Source organism: Scheffersomyces spartinae, assembly GCF_019049425.1.
Source record: "Scheffersomyces spartinae strain ARV_011 chromosome Unknown scaffold_15, whole genome shotgun sequence".
NCBI classification, from domain to species: domain Eukaryota; kingdom Fungi; phylum Ascomycota; class Pichiomycetes; order Serinales; family Debaryomycetaceae; genus Lizanozyma; species Lizanozyma spartinae.
The window spans coordinates 305,648-324,147 of NW_025065062.1; the positions used below are offsets into that span (position 1 = coordinate 305,648).

At 39.3% G+C, this 18,500-nt stretch overlaps 9 protein-coding genes across 9 annotated transcripts; 5 read left to right on the top strand and 4 right to left on the bottom strand.

Moving 5' to 3' along the window:
- Nucleotides 1-474: 474 nt before the first annotated feature.
- Nucleotides 475-2,820, top strand: HDA1 (histone deacetylase; the record flags this gene model as incomplete). Its single annotated transcript, XM_043192173.1, has 1 exon — nt 475-2,820. One exon carries the CDS (start codon nt 475-477, stop codon nt 2,818-2,820), a length of 2,346 nt encoding a protein of 781 aa, XP_043048468.1.
- Nucleotides 2,821-2,843: 23 nt separating this feature from the next.
- PRK1 (serine/threonine protein kinase) lies at nt 2,844-5,006 on the bottom strand (the record flags this gene model as incomplete). The annotated part of the gene is made up of 1 exon (XM_043192174.1): nt 2,844-5,006. One exon carries the CDS (start codon nt 5,004-5,006, stop codon nt 2,844-2,846), a length of 2,163 nt encoding a protein of 720 aa, XP_043048469.1.
- A 225-nt stretch (nt 5,007-5,231) lies between these two features.
- KQ657_001377 (rRNA (cytosine-C5-)-methyltransferase) lies at nt 5,232-6,797 on the top strand (the record flags this gene model as incomplete). The annotated part of the gene is made up of 2 exons (XM_043192175.1): nt 5,232-5,279; nt 5,388-6,797. The coding sequence occupies 2 exons, from the start codon at nt 5,232-5,234 to the stop codon at nt 6,795-6,797; spliced, it is 1,458 nt and encodes a 485-aa protein (XP_043048470.1).
- A 1,868-nt stretch (nt 6,798-8,665) lies between these two features.
- OPT1 (oligopeptide transporter) lies at nt 8,666-11,014 on the top strand (the record flags this gene model as incomplete). Its single annotated transcript, XM_043192176.1, has 1 exon — nt 8,666-11,014. The coding sequence occupies one exon, from the start codon at nt 8,666-8,668 to the stop codon at nt 11,012-11,014; it is 2,349 nt and encodes a 782-aa protein (XP_043048471.1).
- Nucleotides 11,015-11,434: 420 nt separating this feature from the next.
- KQ657_001379 (uncharacterized protein) lies at nt 11,435-12,439 on the top strand (the record flags this gene model as incomplete). The annotated part of the gene is made up of 2 exons (XM_043192177.1): nt 11,435-11,441; nt 12,144-12,439. The coding sequence occupies 2 exons, from the start codon at nt 11,435-11,437 to the stop codon at nt 12,437-12,439; spliced, it is 303 nt and encodes a 100-aa protein (XP_043048472.1).
- A 148-nt stretch (nt 12,440-12,587) lies between these two features.
- Nucleotides 12,588-13,187, bottom strand: KQ657_001380 (phosphatidylinositol N-acetylglucosaminyltransferase; the record flags this gene model as incomplete). Its single annotated transcript, XM_043192178.1, has 1 exon — nt 12,588-13,187. The coding sequence occupies one exon, from the start codon at nt 13,185-13,187 to the stop codon at nt 12,588-12,590; it is 600 nt and encodes a 199-aa protein (XP_043048473.1).
- A 265-nt stretch (nt 13,188-13,452) lies between these two features.
- Nucleotides 13,453-15,846, bottom strand: BDP1 (transcription factor TFIIIB subunit; the record flags this gene model as incomplete). Its single annotated transcript, XM_043192179.1, has 1 exon — nt 13,453-15,846. One exon carries the CDS (start codon nt 15,844-15,846, stop codon nt 13,453-13,455), a length of 2,394 nt encoding a protein of 797 aa, XP_043048474.1.
- A 195-nt stretch (nt 15,847-16,041) lies between these two features.
- Nucleotides 16,042-17,229, top strand: KQ657_001382 (uncharacterized protein; the record flags this gene model as incomplete). The annotated part of the gene is made up of 1 exon (XM_043192180.1): nt 16,042-17,229. One exon carries the CDS (start codon nt 16,042-16,044, stop codon nt 17,227-17,229), a length of 1,188 nt encoding a protein of 395 aa, XP_043048475.1.
- A 40-nt stretch (nt 17,230-17,269) lies between these two features.
- Nucleotides 17,270-18,403, bottom strand: LYS12 (homoisocitrate dehydrogenase; the record flags this gene model as incomplete). Its single annotated transcript, XM_043192181.1, has 1 exon — nt 17,270-18,403. The coding sequence occupies one exon, from the start codon at nt 18,401-18,403 to the stop codon at nt 17,270-17,272; it is 1,134 nt and encodes a 377-aa protein (XP_043048476.1).
- Nucleotides 18,404-18,500: the final 97 nt, after the last annotated feature.

The window sequence follows — 18,500 nt, forward strand, 5'->3', positions numbered from 1 at the left end:
GAATGAACTGTATGACATACTACAGTATACTGCAGTGTACTGCTATGTAAACTGCTATGTCTACTATATACACTTCCATGTATATACCATTATGTACACCACTATGTATACTACAATGTATACCACTATGTATACTACAGTGGCCCGCTACATATACTGCAAAGGATACTGCTATACATACTATATATACGTCTATGTATATATGTCTATGTATATACTTTGTATATACGTCTATGTATATACGTCTATGTACATACCTTGTATATACTTCTGCTCTGCTGCGTGTAGTATCCCATATATACTGCTACTGCTGTTCTGCTGTGTTCCCTTACTATTACACCAACCTTCGCTTCTACTATGACAGTAACGCATATAGTTGTCTGTGACACAAAGTCAACCAACAACAAAAGTCTAAGACAAAATGAAGATTTCAATATTTTCAAGGTAGGTACCTTGGAAATACTGTCTCTAACCATGAAAAGAAGTCCGGAAGACGAAGTAGAAGAAGAGCAAGTCAATGGCGGCGGCAAGAGACTTAAAGAAGAACAGCAACAACTTGTGGTTGTTCCACCTGTAAAACCTCAACTCTTTTATACTCCATTGAAAACAGGTATAGTGTATGATGTTAGAATGAGATACCATGCTAAAATCTTCACTTCATATTTTGAATACATTGATCCCCATCCGGAAGACCCAAGAAGAATCTATAGGATATACAAGATCTTGGCTGAAGCAGGTCTTATACATGATAGTTCATTGAGTGGAACCAATGATTTGGGTCCATTAATGGTGAAAATCCCCATTAGGGAAGCATCTTCAGAAGAGATCCTTCAAGTACATCTGCCAGAGCATTTGGCCTTCATCCAACTGACAGAAACAATGTCAAGAGACCAATTACTTGAAGAAACCGAAAAGGGAGATTCCATCTATGTTAACAATGATCTGTATTTACTGGCTAAGTTAAGTTGTGGAGGATCCATTGAAGCTTGTAAGGCTGTGGTACAGGGTAAAGTTAAAAACAGTTTGGCTATCGTTAGACCTCCAGGTCATCATGCTGAACCCAATACACCTGGGGGATTCTGTTTGTTTAGTAATGTTGCAGTTGCTGCTAAAAACATCTTGAATTCATTCCCGGATTCTGTTAGAAGAATTGTGGTTTTGGATTGGGATATACATCATGGTAATGGCACTCAAAAGGCATTCTATAATGATCCTCGAGTCCTTTATATCTCTCTTCATAGATATGAAAATGGTCGTTTCTACCCCGGTACCAAGTTTGGTGGTGCTAATATGGTGGGTGAAGATGAAGGTGAAGGGTTTAACGTGAATATTCCTTGGAGATCTCCAGGAATGCATGACGGTGATTATGTTTATGCCTTTAACCGAGTGATTATGCCCATTATTGAACAGTTTGATCCAGACCTTTGTATCATCTCCTCAGGGTTTGATGCTGCTGATGGTGATATCATTGGTGGGTGTCATGTGACTCCGGCTGGTTATGGTTATATGACCCATTTACTTAAAGCTATAGGTAAGGGGAAACTAGCAGTGATTTTAGAAGGTGGTTATAATTTAGATTCAATTAGTAAAAGTGCCTTGGGTGTGGCTAAAGTACTTGTGGGTGAACCTCCAGAATCAACCATTTCAATGCAACCCCATTTAGAAACAATCGAAGTCATTGATGAAGTTATAAAGATCCAACTGAAATATTGGAGTTGCTTGAGAATAGGTGTACCTTCAAAACTGTTTGAAGATGTCTTTGATTTATCAAACCAAAAATTAATAAACATAGCTGATCCTATCAGAGCTTATCAAGCAGCAGAATTATGCAACAAACATTCCTTTACCAGCTTACCTATTGTTCCCGAAGTGTCTAACCCTTCAGAGTCAGAGTCTACTTCATCATTAACTACTACTACATCAAGCAGAGCAGCCACTGCTGCTGCTGCTGCTGCTTCTGCTCTGAATAGTAAAAAGTCAACCTTCACTACAGGAACAGCTGGTCATTTGGAAGACCTTGTGCTTGCTACAGAGAACGTACACGATTGTACTATACTTGTGGTTACCATACATGATCCAGCAGAGGTTTGGGCCAATGTTAACCCCATAAATGGGAACATTGAAAGCAATACCTCGGTTGTATTGGAACATCCTTTAATACAATTAATGGAGGATCTTAAATCCGAAGCCTCCAAAAGTGAAGACTTGGGGAATGAAATATTTGGTTATATTGATATTAATATTCCTCTGAGTGGATTATTCACAACGTTATCTGAACCAAAGAATGATTCCAGTTCCAAACAACCAATGGACTACAATTCAACTATCTTTGCACAAGAATTGCTTCTTTATATTTGGGATAACTATATTCAATATTTCTCCAATTTAAAGAAAGTGGTGTTTGTTGGGTTTGGTGAAGCATATCAAGCCATTGTTCACTTATATGGTAAACGTCCTTCACAAGATTTAAAGGGATTGGTCAAGGGAACGGTTGTGTTCTTAAATCGGACTCAATTGAAACCTTTGGTGCCTGTCATGGATGAAAGCATGGTTGATTGGTTTTATCAAAGTTCCGTAGTATTCACGGGTCATTATAATCCTTGTTGGGTTACCAGTACTGGTGGACCCATAGGTTCTAGAAATGGTACTATTGATTCAAATGGAACTGAAGAAGGAAAGAAACCAAGACGGAAATTCGGTAGAGTCTTGAGAGCTCTGTCAGATGGTTTATGGGACGTTATCACCGAACGGTTTAATGAAGGGATTGACTTCATTTTAGATTCCGTTGAAGACTTTTCCAGTAGTGAAAGCACAAGCTAAAAGTCACGCATAATTATTGATATTTATGCCAATTTTAAAGTTGGAAACCGTTTAGAAAATTGTCTTTCTAGATCATCAACATCAGGTAATGATTCAACACTTGAATTACTGAGTCTCCTCGGAATACCATTCAATTGCTTTGGTTTCTTTGGTTTTGGTGGTGGTTTCTTAGAAGGTTTAGAAGGTGGTAGCTTCCCCTTTGTGTTGGTAGTCTTGTCGTCTTCATTCAGCCTCGTTGAACTTAAGCTAGAAGGTATTTGAGGAGGATGCAATTCCTTTTTAATAGTTCTTCCTCTTGCTTTTTCCACATGCAATGATTGAGATTGGGCCGCAGTTGTGGGTTCAGGACTTATTCCAGCAGTGAATTTACCATAACCTATGGCTGTTCTTTGTATTGGTGTGTCCTTTGATTTCATAAGCATTTTCATTCGACTCTGGATGGAAGACTTTCTACCAATAGTTTCTGGTTCTTGTTCTTGTTTAATAGTATTATCTTCAGTAGCTCTAAACCCATTATTATTATTATTATTATTATTGTTGTTGTTAGAAGACTTTCTGGATGAACCTCCACCTGTGAGTAATTGTTTGATTGAATTCATTGATGTTCTTCTATTCTTTGGTCCAGTGTCTTGATTGTTAAGACTATTCAAACTGACATTACTATTTCCAGTACCAATCCGTTTCAAGCCACTATAAAAAGCTGATTTAATTGACCCTCCAGTGTGGTTTCGCTGTTGCAGTTCAAGTTCTTTTGATCTGAGAAAGTCCAAATCATTAACGTTATTCTCAAAGGTATACACCTGTTCACTTTCGAGCTGTGAATGAACAAATGATTGAAGGGAGGTAGAAGACTTAGAACGATCGTCACTGACAGATGGACCGATATAGCTCAAAGGTCTATTGGAAGTAGCAGATTTTAACATTTCTCTAAACTTCGGATTGGCTGGTGATGATACCGGTACATTCGATGTAGGAGCATTCAATGATGAATTTGATGATGACGATGATGAGGAAGTGTTCTTATTGGTTGGAGCTGGTGACTTGACTAAATCATGTATAATTTTAGGAGTTGACTCTTTAGTTAAAGAGGTAGACGAATGTGACTTGGAAGGACGTGATAAGAGATCTTCTGAAGACTTTTTCCTTGGAGAAACCGAACGAGCCGGTTGTAATAATGGTTGTAATTGTTGTTGCTGTTGATGCTGTTGAGCCATGGTTACACTTGATGGAATAACGTTAGGAACAGAAACGTTCATCATGCTACAAACTTCTGAAAGCACTTGAACTGCATTTGGACGTCTTCTAGGGTCCTCTCTAAGACACACTTTGATGATATTCTTCAATCTTGGGGAGAATATTGACCCTGGTTGATCATTGAACCGAAGAGAAGTATCAGCGGATAAGATCAATTGATCTAATTCATGAAGGGATTTTTGATTGGGTCTTTCAAAAGGGGTGGTATAATAGCAAAGCTTATACAAGAAACATCCTAGTGCCCATATATCCAGCTTATCATCAATGGGGAACCCTCTTGAAAGATCAATCATTTCCGGAGCTCTATATTGAGGAGTAGTATGATACATTATATCTTCCTTTAAAGTATCAAACTCTTGCTTTGTAGTCGGGGGATTAGAATATGCAACTGCTGAACCGAAATCAGCCAATTTATATTTATGATTAACATCTATCAATACATTTTCAATCTTAATGTCTCTATGGATCAAAGGGGGTCTTAAGTGATGGCACATAGCAACTCCAGAAGTGACATCATACATTATTTGAAGAATTTCCGGTTCTGTTAACTTGTGTACCAATCTTTGGTTCATAAAATCAATTAACCCATTATTGGAACAATACTCCATCAATAAAAACACTTCATATTGTTGTTCCCCCTTAAGACTGTTCTCCAGTGGATGAGGTTTATATCTTGCCGCATGCAGATCAATGTAGCTGACAATGTTTGGGTTCCCTCTTAGCCTTCTCATAGCATCAACTTCTTGTCTAAGTAATGTCAATTGGAGTTTATTGGGGACAACAACCCTCTTTAAGCATGCCACAGAGCATCCATTGAATGCTGGTTCCGTAGTACACGTGTATACATGGGCAAACCCTCCTTCCGAAATGTATTTGATAATTGAGACTTGATGATGACCAACAGTAAGCTTTGTTCCTGGAGAGTACTTCATGACGACAATAATGCTACAATGGCAGTAATGCTTTATTGTGATGCTGTAACGTGATGCAATAACGATAGCGACTCTTAAGTCATACACTAACCCACTTTGACAACGGTCTTCAAATGTGTGTCCCCGGTTCAACTCCGCGGTCCGAAGAAGGCGATGTCTGTTGTACTTTGAAGTGACTTAGCCCCAAAGCTGATACCAGTTGGTGGGTATTATTGATCTGAACAAATGGCCGAATTGGCCACCACTTTTGTGTCATTGAGTGCGGAGAGTCGTGTGTGGACAACTCATCGCCTGGGGTAACAGAAGGTATACTGGTACAGAATACACCATAGTATAAGGGCCATTAGAATACTTACATATTGTTCTCGGTATTGGGACTAGACGTTTGTGATAATGAAGCTTTATTTTGAAGCTGAAAAGTATTTGAAGGACCCACTGTCATTAAGCAATGTGTTTAATGATTCTAAATTGACCAACTCTCCAAAACATATCTATGCCTTAGTGAGTCTGACTCGAAGGTATGAATCGTATATAGCATATATCATCAAGAGAGCTTGTTTGGACGTGGGGAAAAGACCTAAAGGTGCTACAAATGAAGTGATTCGGTTATTGGTTCATGATTTTCTCTTCTCCAGTAGAGGACGAATCCAAAGTGGGAAACATCCAGTTAAAGAATGGTTTCTTCTGAATAAGGCCAGATTACAGGCAGAAATGACTAGATTGAAGGTCAAGCATGGTGTGAAATTGGTTGAAGATTTCGAAGTGGCTCAAGATGATGACGAATCGGAGTTTGTAAGTGATATCCGATGGGTGCGTATTAATAAAGTCAAATGTACTCGGGACGACATCACCAAAGTGATTCCAGAATTAAAATTGCAAATGGTGGATGACCTTTCGGATGTCACGGGTCCTGGGAAATGTTATATTGATCCTTATATTCCATATTTGTTTGGGTTACATAAAAGAGATAAACTCACATCTACCAAAGCATATTTGGAAGGTAGTGTTATTATCCAAGATAGAGCATCATGTTTCCCCAGTCATATTCTTAACTATAACCATGTACATACTCAAGTCATAGATGCCTGTGCTGCTCCAGGGAACAAGACTACTCATTCAGCATCTTATATGGATCTTTCTAAAGACCCAGAAAGTTGCGTGTATGCCTTTGAAAGAGATAAGGAAAGAGTAGGTACCTTGAGAACCATGTGCAATAAAGCACTTAATAAGAAAACACACCTGTTGATTCAAGTGACTCATGCTGACTTCACTTCCACGAAGCCAGAAGAGTTTCCTCAAGTCACCGGTCTTGTGGTGGATCCAAGTTGTAGTGGTAGTGGGATTAGAGGTAGAGCTGCAGATGCCGTTGACCATACAAGATTGCAAAAATTGGCCAATTTCCAATTTGCTATCATGAAACATGCTTTACAGTTCCCCCTGGCAACCAAAGTTGTGTATTCAACATGTTCTATTCATGCTGAGGAAAATGAAAGAGTTACTGTGGATTTATTGCGTGATCCAGCAATCTCGCAGTTGGGATGGACTTTGGCTTCAAGAGAAGACGTCATACCACGATGGGAACGGAGAGGCTGGCCAGAAGAATTTAGAGCCATTGCATCTACTGAAGCAGCTTGTGAACGGCTTGCTGCAGGATGTGTTAGAAGTAACCCTGGAGAAGATGGAGGTATTGGGTTCTTTGCTGCATGTTTTATTAAAAAAGATGATGGTAGTAAGGAAGAAGAACCAGAAGAAGAAGAAGTACCAGAAGAGTGGACAGGGTTTGAAGGCTAAATGTATATGCTAGAGTAGAGAACAGAACTATATAGAGCAGAGACTATAACTGTATATTATAGACTAGAGGAAGGTAATACATTAGTAATTGTTGTTGCCAGTATAATAGTATATATTATCAAATGAAAAAACAAAAGTACAAGTTACTTACTCTTATCTTGCAAGCTAATTTAGCTAGAGTCTTAGATATAACTGCAGCTTAAGGATTAAATTCTATATCTAACTGAAATCATTTTTTTGGAGGATTAACATATTCCCTACGAAACTATAATCTCCACTACAGCCTGCAACGCTGCAAAAACCCACTACTAATTCACTTTATCACAGATCAACGGTAGATTTTGCAAGATTCTACGCAAAATGTGACAAAATTATAACTACGTCATTAGGATATTCCTGTGGTAATTACGAGTACCACCACGGCTATTAAACCCGATAACTTAACATTAATCAATTACATACAGAAAGCCCAAATAGCTCATCAATGTTTCGTGTATACAAAGGTAACCTACTGTATGGCTAAAACAAAGACAACAAAGAGGGATAATAATCTTGTGCTCAATTTATAACCCTATTAGGTTAGTTTGATTGAAGGAACAATGCACTGCATGGCATTCCTGTAAATTCTCTTATTGTGTGACTCACATGATGATAAGCCGCCGTGTTTTGACGTTTTCTCCACCTCCTCGAATAGTCCACAGTTTGTTAGCTTATATTACCGGAAATGATACCGAACCGGCTCCTGCAATGTTGTAAAGGATCTATTCTGTAGCAACCGTTTCACTTATGGGGGCTCGGAAGTTAGGTGGTGGAAAGATGCCATCATCGCACCTGCACAAAGTGACGGAACACATATCAAATCCTTGAAGTTAATTCGTAGACCAACAGGTGATAATAATAGATAAGAAGTGAAAAGTTATAAGCGAGATTTGATAAGATATGTCGGATGATATCATTTCAGTAAGTACCATTTTGTTAAGTTTGTTGTGTCAAAAGGCAAGTCTTATCGTGACCTATGTCTTCTGAGGCACTCTTTTTTCTTTCGGTAGGGAAGGAAGGAAAAACACGCCCGCGCTACCAGCAATAAAATAGGGCCGTACGCCGAAATGGACTAGATTTTTGGATATCGCCCATACAAATAAAAGTCGCTAAATGAGCGCGCGACATCTTTCCTGTGGAGTGACAAGGTGTACCCGATTTTGCAACCGATATATTATGCGATTTGACTTAAGCCGCATGAAAAATTTCCTTTTGTCGTAGTAGTAACCAAGCCTGTAAGCCGGCCGCTAAGCACAGTAGATCTACGTACGAGACAAACCGCAGTTCACTCTCTATCCAGTGCAGGTATACAAACCCGGGGCTCTTTCTAGTTGTGTTGCTCTTATTCGTTGCTCATGAACACCAACTTTATTCCTGAAATCGACTGGATTGTATCCAGGACGGACGCTTCCTGGCAGGCTTTAAAATCCTATGGGTAATAATGACGGGTGGCCGCACTGTATGCGGCCCTTTGGAGGGACACTCCCCAATATGTAAATCAGAGTGAATGTTTGGAAAAGATGGCTTTATTATCGATAAGACTTTGACCAGGGCCGTACGGCTTCAACCGTAAAATAACGCCATGAGAAAAGCAGTATCCGCTGTGGAGATACTGTTGATAAAGAAACCTGATAGTATAAATATCGATAAGTCAGCATTCAGATCCTAGACTCTAAGTACTCTTTTTAAATCGTCATCTCTTCATAAATTATCCATACCTAAATATACATTACCCATATATTTAGTTTAAGTAAGGAATACCTATAATAATTTTTGTGAGGAAGCATTGAGTTAACTCAGAGATATATGATTAAAATTTAAACCCCGGGATGAACAAGATTTCAGCTTTATTAAGCTCTAAGACCGTAGAGGTCACGGAGGTGACGTCCACCTCTGAAAAGAGCAACCATGACTTGGAAAAGACCCACGCAGAAGCAAATTTACGTTTGATCACTTCCAAATCTCAAGAATTTGATCCGGTTACCTCTAATTTGGCAAAAGATATCATTGAAGATGACTATGCTGCAGTCAAGATCGAAGATGATTCTCCATACCCAGAAGTTAGAGCTGCTATTCCCTCTGATGATGATCCATCCATCTTGCAAAATACGGTAAGAATGTGGGTCCTTACCATGGTCTTGGGTACTGTTGGTGCTGGTGTTAACATTTTGTTCTCCTTCCATTCCCCACAATTTTCCCTTTCTTCCTTCGTTACTACCCTTTTGGCTTGGCCCCTTGGTAACTACTGGGGTAAATATTTTCCTAACTGGAAATTGTTTGGTCTTCAATTAAACCCAGGTCCTTTCACCATTAAGGAACATGCTTTGATTTGTATTGGTGCAAATGTTGGGTTGTCTCCAGCTTATGCTACTGATATTTTGCTTGCTCAAAACCGTTTCTATGGTTCAGACTTTGGCTGGGGGTTCGATTTGCTTGCTACCATGTCAACCCAATGTATTGGTTTTGCATTCGGTGGGTTATGTAGAAGAATCTTGGTTGATCCTCCATCAATGATTTGGCCTTCTAACTTGGTTACTGCTACCTTCTTAACCAACTTGCACATTAACGAGAACCATCCTGCTAACGGCTGGAAGATCTCCAGATTGGCCTTCTTTTCCGTTATGTTCATTTGCTCCTTTGTTTACTATTGGTTCCCTGGTTATATCTTCCAAGCCTTGTCTTACTTCTCTTGGATTACCTGGATTAAACCTAACAATGTTATCATTAACCAAATCTTTGGTTCTTCCACCGGGTTAGGTATGTTCCCTAACAATATTGCCTTGGATTGGAATCAAATCGCCGGTTACATTGGCTCTCCTTTAATCCCTCCAGCGGGTACCATCTGGACCATTTTCCTTTCTGTGGTTGTTATGTTCTGGGTTGTTACCCCTGCTTTGCATTACTCCAACACTTGGTTTGCTCAATACTTGCCTATTTCATCATCAGGTTCTTATGACAGATACCAACAACCTTATAACGTTTCCCGTATTGTTGACCCCAAAACTTTGACTTTCAACAAGGAAGAATACGCAAATTACTCACCTTTATTCTTATCAACCACCTTTGCCTTGTCTTATGGTTTATCCTTTGCCGCTATTACTGCTACCATTGTCCACACCGTGTTGTTCCATGGTAGAGATATCGTGAAGCAATTCAAAAGACAAGACACTCCAGATGTGCACAACAGATTAATGAAGAGCTACAAGCCTACCCCAGATTGGTGGTTTGCTGTTGTGTTTGTTATTTTCTTTGGTATGGCCGTTGGTACACTCAGAGGTTGGCCAACAGAAATGCCTATTTGGGCTTTGGTTGTCGGTTTGATCATTGGGTTCATCTTTTTACTTCCAGTTGGTGTAATCTATGCCTTGACAAACATTGCTGTTGGTTTAAATGTCGTTTCTGAATTCATCATCGGTTACATGATCCCAGGTAAGCCATTGTGTATGATGTTCTTCAAGACCTTCACATATATCACCAACTCTCAAGCTGTTACTTTTGCTCAAGACATGAAGTTGGGACATTACATGAAGCTTCAACCTCGTTTAATGTTCTGGGTTCAAATGATTCCTACTGTTTGGACTTCTATTGTGCAAATTGCTGTTTTGAGATGGTCTTATGGTAACATCAATGACTTGTGTCTGGTACACCAACCAAACCACTACACTTGTCCTAACGGTAGAGTCTTCTTCAATGCTTCTATCATTTGGGGTGTCATTGGTCCTCAAAGACAATTTTCTAGTGGTCAAATCTACTATGGTTTATTATTCTTTTTCATTATTGGAGCCATTTTACCAGTTATTTCCTGGTTAATCTTGAAGAAATGGCCAGGTTCTCCAATTAGATGGTTGAACTGGCCAGTTTTCTTCTCCGGTACTGGTTACATTCCTCCAGCTACCCCATACAACTATACTTCCTACTGTGCAGTTGGCCTTACTTTTGGTTACTTTATCAAGCGTAAGTTCTTCCACTGGTGGACTAAGTACAACTATTCCTTATCTGCTGGTTTGGATATTGGATTAGCTTGGTCTTCATTGGTTATTTTCTGTGCCATCAGTTTGCCTAATGTTGCTGCACCAAACTGGTGGGGTAACAATGTTATCAACACTCTTGATTACAATAATGAAGCCATCAAGGTTGTTCTTCCTGAAGGTGGAAGTTTCGGTCCTTCATCTTGGTAATCTTTTAAACCACTTGAAGACCGATAAGATTTATGTTAGTAATCTGTATTTACTATCTCATATATACTATTGTGTAATTAATGTATCTTTTAGAATAATTTTACAGCGTATGTACCAAGAATGTCTAATAATAACTATCGTCTATGCATCAAAGTTAGCTAACTTTGCAAGTTCGGAAAACTACATCCATGCACGTGACCCACAAGGAGGACAACGGTTAGGGCGACGGTTACTCTTAAATGACTCTGAATCATCATACTGTCTTACAGGGATGCCTGCGGCTGTCGGAGATGATATAGTAGCAAACACGGCGATGTCGGATAAATGCCTTCTATAAAATTTAATTTTTGCAAGCGAACAAGTGAGAGTTGTAATCGCATCGGAACCACATTCGGATAAACTAGTTGAAATTTGTCAACCATGATAGGTACCTTCAAAATTTCCCTTTTTCAGGGATAGTTGCAGATCTAGTTAGTCATTAACCCTCTGCTATCATTACTTTGAATGGATAGTGGATATCACTCACAATATTAAGCTAGTTGTGTGTTGCCTGTAACAGGTCTAACATTCCAATTATGGAACCACCTGATTCTTAAAATTCCACCGGCTTTATATACAGGAACACGGAACAATATTCATCAAATGGTGAGATTGAGATGAGAATCGGGAGACATTTACTAAAATAGCGTGTAGCAACTAACATGTGTATTGTTATTGAATTATAGTAATCAAATAAAGTACATCAAAATTTGGTGTCATATGCTATCATCACTTGTTGTATGCTATGACATTGATATGGTATGATGATAGTTATATCTATCGTGACTCGATAGCACATGAGTCAAACTATAAGACTTTCCGTATTCAGAACCCACACGTAAAACACAACAAACTGTCAAGGGCGCTCTTATCGCGTCCGACTTCAACCGAGGAAATAATCGGAAAGGGAGTCATTTTCAACCTCATCTCCCAGGTGCATGCTATCTCCGAAAATAACTACAGGTGACAACTTCGGGCTTCAAACTCCTTGGCTGCGAAACCACTACATGCCAGAATCTCTATGTAATTACTATGGGATGATTCAATGAGGCTTACATTCACTGATAAAAGTATATAAGGACATCTTAAGCCGTTGATTATAAGAGTGAGTTCTTTTTGCTTTATCATCAGTATCATTTAGTGTTACTTTTACTGCCTCCACCTTTCATAAATCAAATGTTGTCCTTTGCTATTCGTTCTGCTTCTCAAACCCTATTGAGAGGTAGCGCTCGTCAATTATCTACTACTCCACTACCATTTGTTGGTACTGCTTCAAGTAAGCTTCTTCTTGCTGTGTTTGGCTACACTACTGCTACTTTAGGAGTTGCATCCTTAGTCGATAGAAAGGGGTACAACCATCTCTTCAAACAATTGGGTCATTTTTAGGCTGGTCCAATAATGGTCCACTTGTCGGTCTGGCCAGAGTACTTTTTTTTATTACTTGATGTCTTGGGTTTAATATTTTCTGGGTTTAATTATAAAATGCTATAAGTTTTGTTCTATAGATTAATAAATAAATATGCTATTTTTCTTTTCATTCAATCTCCCGGAGTCCTTGTCCTGGAACACGGCGATAAAACCTACGATTACTTCCAAATAAAAGTTGACGAGATAGTTGCCATATCTGGACTAGAACCTCCTTTCTTGGTAATAACGACGGCATTAACACCTGAATCATTTCACCACCTCCTCGTTTCAAAACACATAAATAAAAGATCACTTGCCCATAACCATGGAACCCTTCATGGATAACCAAATCTATAATGTCTCCTAAGGGGATAAACTTCTTTTCAGGGGTTTGAAACATCCATCCCCCCACGGTAACTGTTTGAATGCCAATGTCCTTCAAGATTATAATCTCTTCGTACCCATCCCGTTTAAAGTAAAGGAAAATTGTCATCAAAAGTATAACCATGGCACTGATTCCATCATACCCATTCCACGTAAAGCTTGGCCGTTGTAAAACGTATCCAATCATAGATAAGAACGCAATCACAACCCCATTCTTGTATCTGGAAAATACCCCTTCTTCTGTGGGCTTGATTTTAAACCTAAGAATATTGATCCCTTTTACTGAGTCTTCACTCACTAGCTTGGGCTCAATCTCTAATGCATACGCTTTATTCAGTGACATCCAATATAATTCGTCGATTTTTGTTTTCGTACTCCTACATGTAAATCATGGTTTCCCACTAAGGCTGTATGGTATGGTATGGTATTGATAGATAGATAGATAGATAGTTGTCTTTTTTGATAGATGATGATTTGACCTTGTATTTATGACTCAACACTTTGAACCGGAGTCAAACTATTTCAGATCACGTGATATAAAGAAATAGTTGTGTACAATATTTATAGTATACACTATTTATAACTTGTTTTGATATAAATATACATGCCTATTCCCGGTCTTCATCGTCATCATCATTAATATTATGGCGGAGTTGAAGTTTGACATCATCAATTGACCCCATAACCTCTTCATTTTTCCGTAAAGCATCAGCACCACGTAACCGAGTAATAAACTTAGTACCACCACTTCTATATTCAATTTCCCGAAGTCTACTTGCTTCAGCATCTTCCTTCATAGCCTTTTCTCTCTCTTTAGCAATCAATGCCATGTGCTCCTTGTGTTGTTGTCTCAAACGACGAACTTCTTCGTTGAAAATATCCAATGGGGTTTTTATAATCTCTTCCCCATTCTGCTTCTCTTCATCACCACCTAATGGCTTACTTTCATTATTATCATGATCATTTTTTTCCTTCTCTTCAATAAACTCATCTCTGGTTTCCTCCTTCGTTCTTTCCTTCTTCTTAGGGACATCTGAGCTCACCTTGATACCTCGGCTATACTCATCAAAGTTTGCTGGTAATCGTCTTCGTAAAGCCATTTCAATTATTTCAGGATTGTGTCTCTCTTCTAAATTAAACTTGGCCTTAATTTGTTTCCTGGTACGATATGGAAATAGTTGAGCTATAAATGTAAAATCAGTACCCCAAGTCAGAATTGCCTTATAAAATTGTTTCTCTTCTTCAGAAGTCCATTTATCGGTATGACTTCGTTTGGAATATGTCAGTGAAATAACTGGATTTTCAAATGGATTAGCTTCTTCCCTAGTCTTATTCTTCAGACTGGTCATCTGATGTCTATTGACAACTGTTGAGTCTTCATCAATATCCAATTTACCATCACTAGTAAGTTGTAATTGAATTGCTGTCGATCCATGATTTGATTCTTCCTCTCTCTCTTCTTCTTCTTCAAGTTCAGCTTTGGTTTTCTTAATTCTTTTATTATCCAAATCTCTATCAAAAGTATCTTCTAATGAAATCATATTAGCCTTTGCAAGTATTCGATCTTGTCTTCTTTTCTCTCTAGCTTCCTTTTGTTTTTGCTTAGCCATATGGGCCATGCCAAAGTTCTCACTAACTTCTCCAATAGGTAACAAAGGTTTACATAAATCTGCCATTTTGAAGTTAGAAATGTCAATACTCACATGCGAATAGATATCAGTGTCTTCAAATTTAACTCCACGAGGTAATTGATCAACTTTGGTTATTTCCGTCTTAACTGTTTCTGGACACACAGGTATTAATAATTCTTCAGCTGTATACTTCTTGATGTCTTCTTCCGTACCAAAGCAAAATCTGTATTTTTGCAACTTTTCTCCATTAAGTGCCATAATGAACTTTGTATTTGGAGGGAATCGACTACGGATTTCGAGTGATGTTTCCTTATAACTACCTGAAGCAGTCAATGGTGCAGATGAGATTGTTACAGAATTAGAACCTTGTACCACTACTGATTCCGAAACTTGATCGTGCTCATCTTGTAACTCTCCCGTAGGCACAGGAATAATCGTGGGGACTGACGAGGGTGTTGGTATTGATATGGGAGCAGAAACTTGTGTTGGAACCGATATAGGTATAGAAGTAGGTTTTGGTATAGTGACCGGGGTCGATTCTTTATCATCAGATGTTTCTGTTTTTTTGCTCTTTTCACTTATACTCTTTGTATTCTCAATCACAATCTCTGAATCTTTACCTACAGAGTCCGGCAATGCTTCTATAGGCTTGGGGATAGGTACAGGAGTAGCTTGTCTCAGACTATTTCTTGTAGTATCAGCACTTGACTTCTCTGTTTGAGGTTCTGACTCTGCAATGGCCACAGACCCTCTTCTAGCCACTGAATGTCGCTTATAGGAAGAGTGTTTGACCAGTGATCGCCGCCTTTTACCACTTACTGGGATATCAATGGGCATGGGAGTTCTTTCTTCTCTTTCCTCTGGCTTCTTATTGGAGTCAGTAGATCTAGAAAAGGCTACTGTCTGGGAAATGGATGAAGACCGCGCACGGAAAATAGGAGGCGTTATACCTGATAATCTAAGGTGTTGTACCGAACTAGAAGATGTTCTTCGCTTTGGAATATTACTATTATTATTATTATTGGTATGCTGAGAGGAAACCGGTGTAGGGGGCTGATTTAGATCCTCATTAACATTCTCAAGAATAGTTGGGGACCAATTCACTGGATCTTTCGGGTCCACCATATCATCAACAATAGCACTTTCGCCTTCATTGTCAGAAAATACCTTTGTTAGTGTATCATCTGTTTGAGTTTCTGGGTTCTGCGTCTCTTCATGATCAGCTTGAGCAATTGGATCAACAACTTGAGTAGATGGAGGAGAAGGAGCCAGAGTAACTGCAGCTACAGCCGTTTCGGCTGCTTTCTTCCGAAGAGGTCTTGGTTGAACCTTGGGCTTGAACTTACCGGCACCCTTCTTAAGGAAACTCATGTTGTACAACAGGAAAAGGAAGGAGTACCTTGCTTACAATTGGGGTATGTTTATTTCTCGCGGAGTATCTATTAGTCTCCTTTTGTACGGGACTGCATATAACGGGGCGATGAGTAGAGGCCATCATGATGGACCATCTATAAGTAATAATTATAGCAGTAGTTACAAGTAGTATAATTAGAGTTTTGACTAAATATGTCTGCAGTCTTACTAAAGGGTTGGAAGCCTGTGGAAGGTGACAATTGGACACTTAAGTTTGAACATTTTCCGGAATCCAATACGTTCGCAGTATCTAACAGTAATGGTTCCATCTATGGGTACAGTCTCAATGATTTATCAACGGTGCCATTATATGAACTTAAACATGAGTCAAGTGTTAACGGCATGATGAGAGTTGATTCTACAACGTTGGTATCTTGTGCTACGGATGGAGTCAAGGTATGGGATTTGCGTAGTGGTGCCAAACCAACAGCTTCATTCACAAATTGTAAGCTGTCAGCATTTCTTCTGGTAGCCTATAACCCCCATAGCCATTTAGTTGCTGGTGGTACTGAGAAGGTGAGTGTTGATGCCGAGGTTCATTTGTGGGATATTAGAAAACCAGGTTCTGATACTTTCAAATCATTTATTGATTCTCATAATGATGATGTCACATACCTTAACTACCACCCTACACAATCCCAGTATTTAATGTCTGGATCTACCGATGGTTATGTCAATGTCTATGATTTGACACAAGAAGACGAGGAAGAGGCATTGCATCAGGTTATAAACTATGCTTCTGTTCATCTGTGTAAGTTCATCACCGAAAATAAGATCTCCATTCTTTCTCACGTGGAATCACTTAGATTCGATAACTTATTCACCAGTAATTACGAAGATGGAGAAAAGCCCGAGCCAAGGGATTTGGGAGACGTTAGAGATTTATGGAACAGATGTGAATATGTTGTTGATATATATCCCGGAACAGGCACCGGTTCCGGCTCAGGATACATAGCGTTTGGAGCTAACTCCGTACACTCACTTACGGTTGTACCATTTGATCCTACATCTGAAACTATAGTAATGGACCAAGCTGTTGTTTTCCCAAACGCTCACAACGAAGAAGTGGTACGGGATGTATTGGTTATACCTGGGACCAATACAGTATTGTCGTGTGGAGAAGATGCATCTATAAATCTTTGGGAAATGCCGAATAAGCTTCCTCAAATGGGTAAGATTGCCATAAATGACGTTAAACAGTTAGAATTGGCGGGTTCTGAAGATAAAGATATGGAGGAACCAAATGATACCAAGAAGGAGAAACGGAAACATAAGAGTAAACATAAGCATAAGGAGAAGAAGAAGAGCAGTAGGAAGGATGTCAAGTATAAGCCTTATTAGAATTTTATAAACTATTTTAATAAATATGCATTAGTCATGTTTAGAAACGGTTGATGATATCATCAATAACTTCTTGGGTAGAAGAGTTACCACCCAAGTCAGGAGTCTTGATGGAGTCTTCACTTAAGTTGGCATCAACAGCTTCGTAGATAGTGGCAGCAGCTTCAGGGTAGCCCATGAATTCCAACATCAAAGCAGTGGATCTAATAGTAGCAATAGGGTTAGCAATGCCTCTACCTTCAATATCAGGAGCGGAGCCATGACAAGGTTCACCAATGGCAAAGTTGTCACCAACGTTGGCAGATGGTACAACACCCAAAGAACCTACCAAAGCAGCAGCACCATCAGACAAAATATCACCGTACAAGTTGGGAGCAACAACAACATCAAAGATTTCAGGTTCTCTAAACATTCTGTAAACCATAGAGTCAACAATTTGTTCCTTGTATTCAACATTGGCGTACTGTTGATTCAGATCGTAAACACGACGACAAGTTTCTCTAAATAAACCATCAGATTGTGACAACACATTAGACTTGTGAGTCACAGTGACTGAAGGAGTAGAGTGTAATTGTTGAGCATTTGGAGTAGCTTCTCTAATAGCTTGTCTCAGCAAGGCGATTTCGTAAGCCATCTTGGCAATACGAGCAGAAGCTGTTTCTGTAATTCTCTTGATGGCTTCAGCAACCTTGGAACCATCAGCAGCTTCGTAGGTCTTCTCTTCCTTGATATATAAATCTTCAGTGTTTTCTCTGACAATGACCATATCTACTGGACGGCCAATTCCAGCAACAGACTTAACAGGACGAACATTAGCGTACAATCCCATCTTCTTACGCAAAGCAACAATGGGGGAAGAGTAACCTTCAACCTTTACTGTGGGGGATGAAACAGCACCGAAAAGAGCACCGTCACATTCAGTCTTCAAAAGTTCAACAGTCTTATCTGGAAGAGCAACGCCAGTTTTTTGAAACAACTCAAACCCAGCATCCAAGTTCATGAACTCAAATTGTAAGTCATGTTTGGCTGGAAGAGCTTCAAGTACAGCCTGACCGGCAGGAATCACTTCTCTTCCAATCCCGTCACCGGGGATCAAACCAATCTTCAATTTCTTGAGATTGGCTCCGGTGGAAGCAAATGTACGACGGAATAACAATGATCTAGAAGACAACATAATGTTCTATTGGTGAATTGAAGTGGGTTCTGAATGGATAGTATTTGTTTAGGAAAAGTAGTTGACTTTTATGTGGAGAGTGAAAAATTTCCATCAC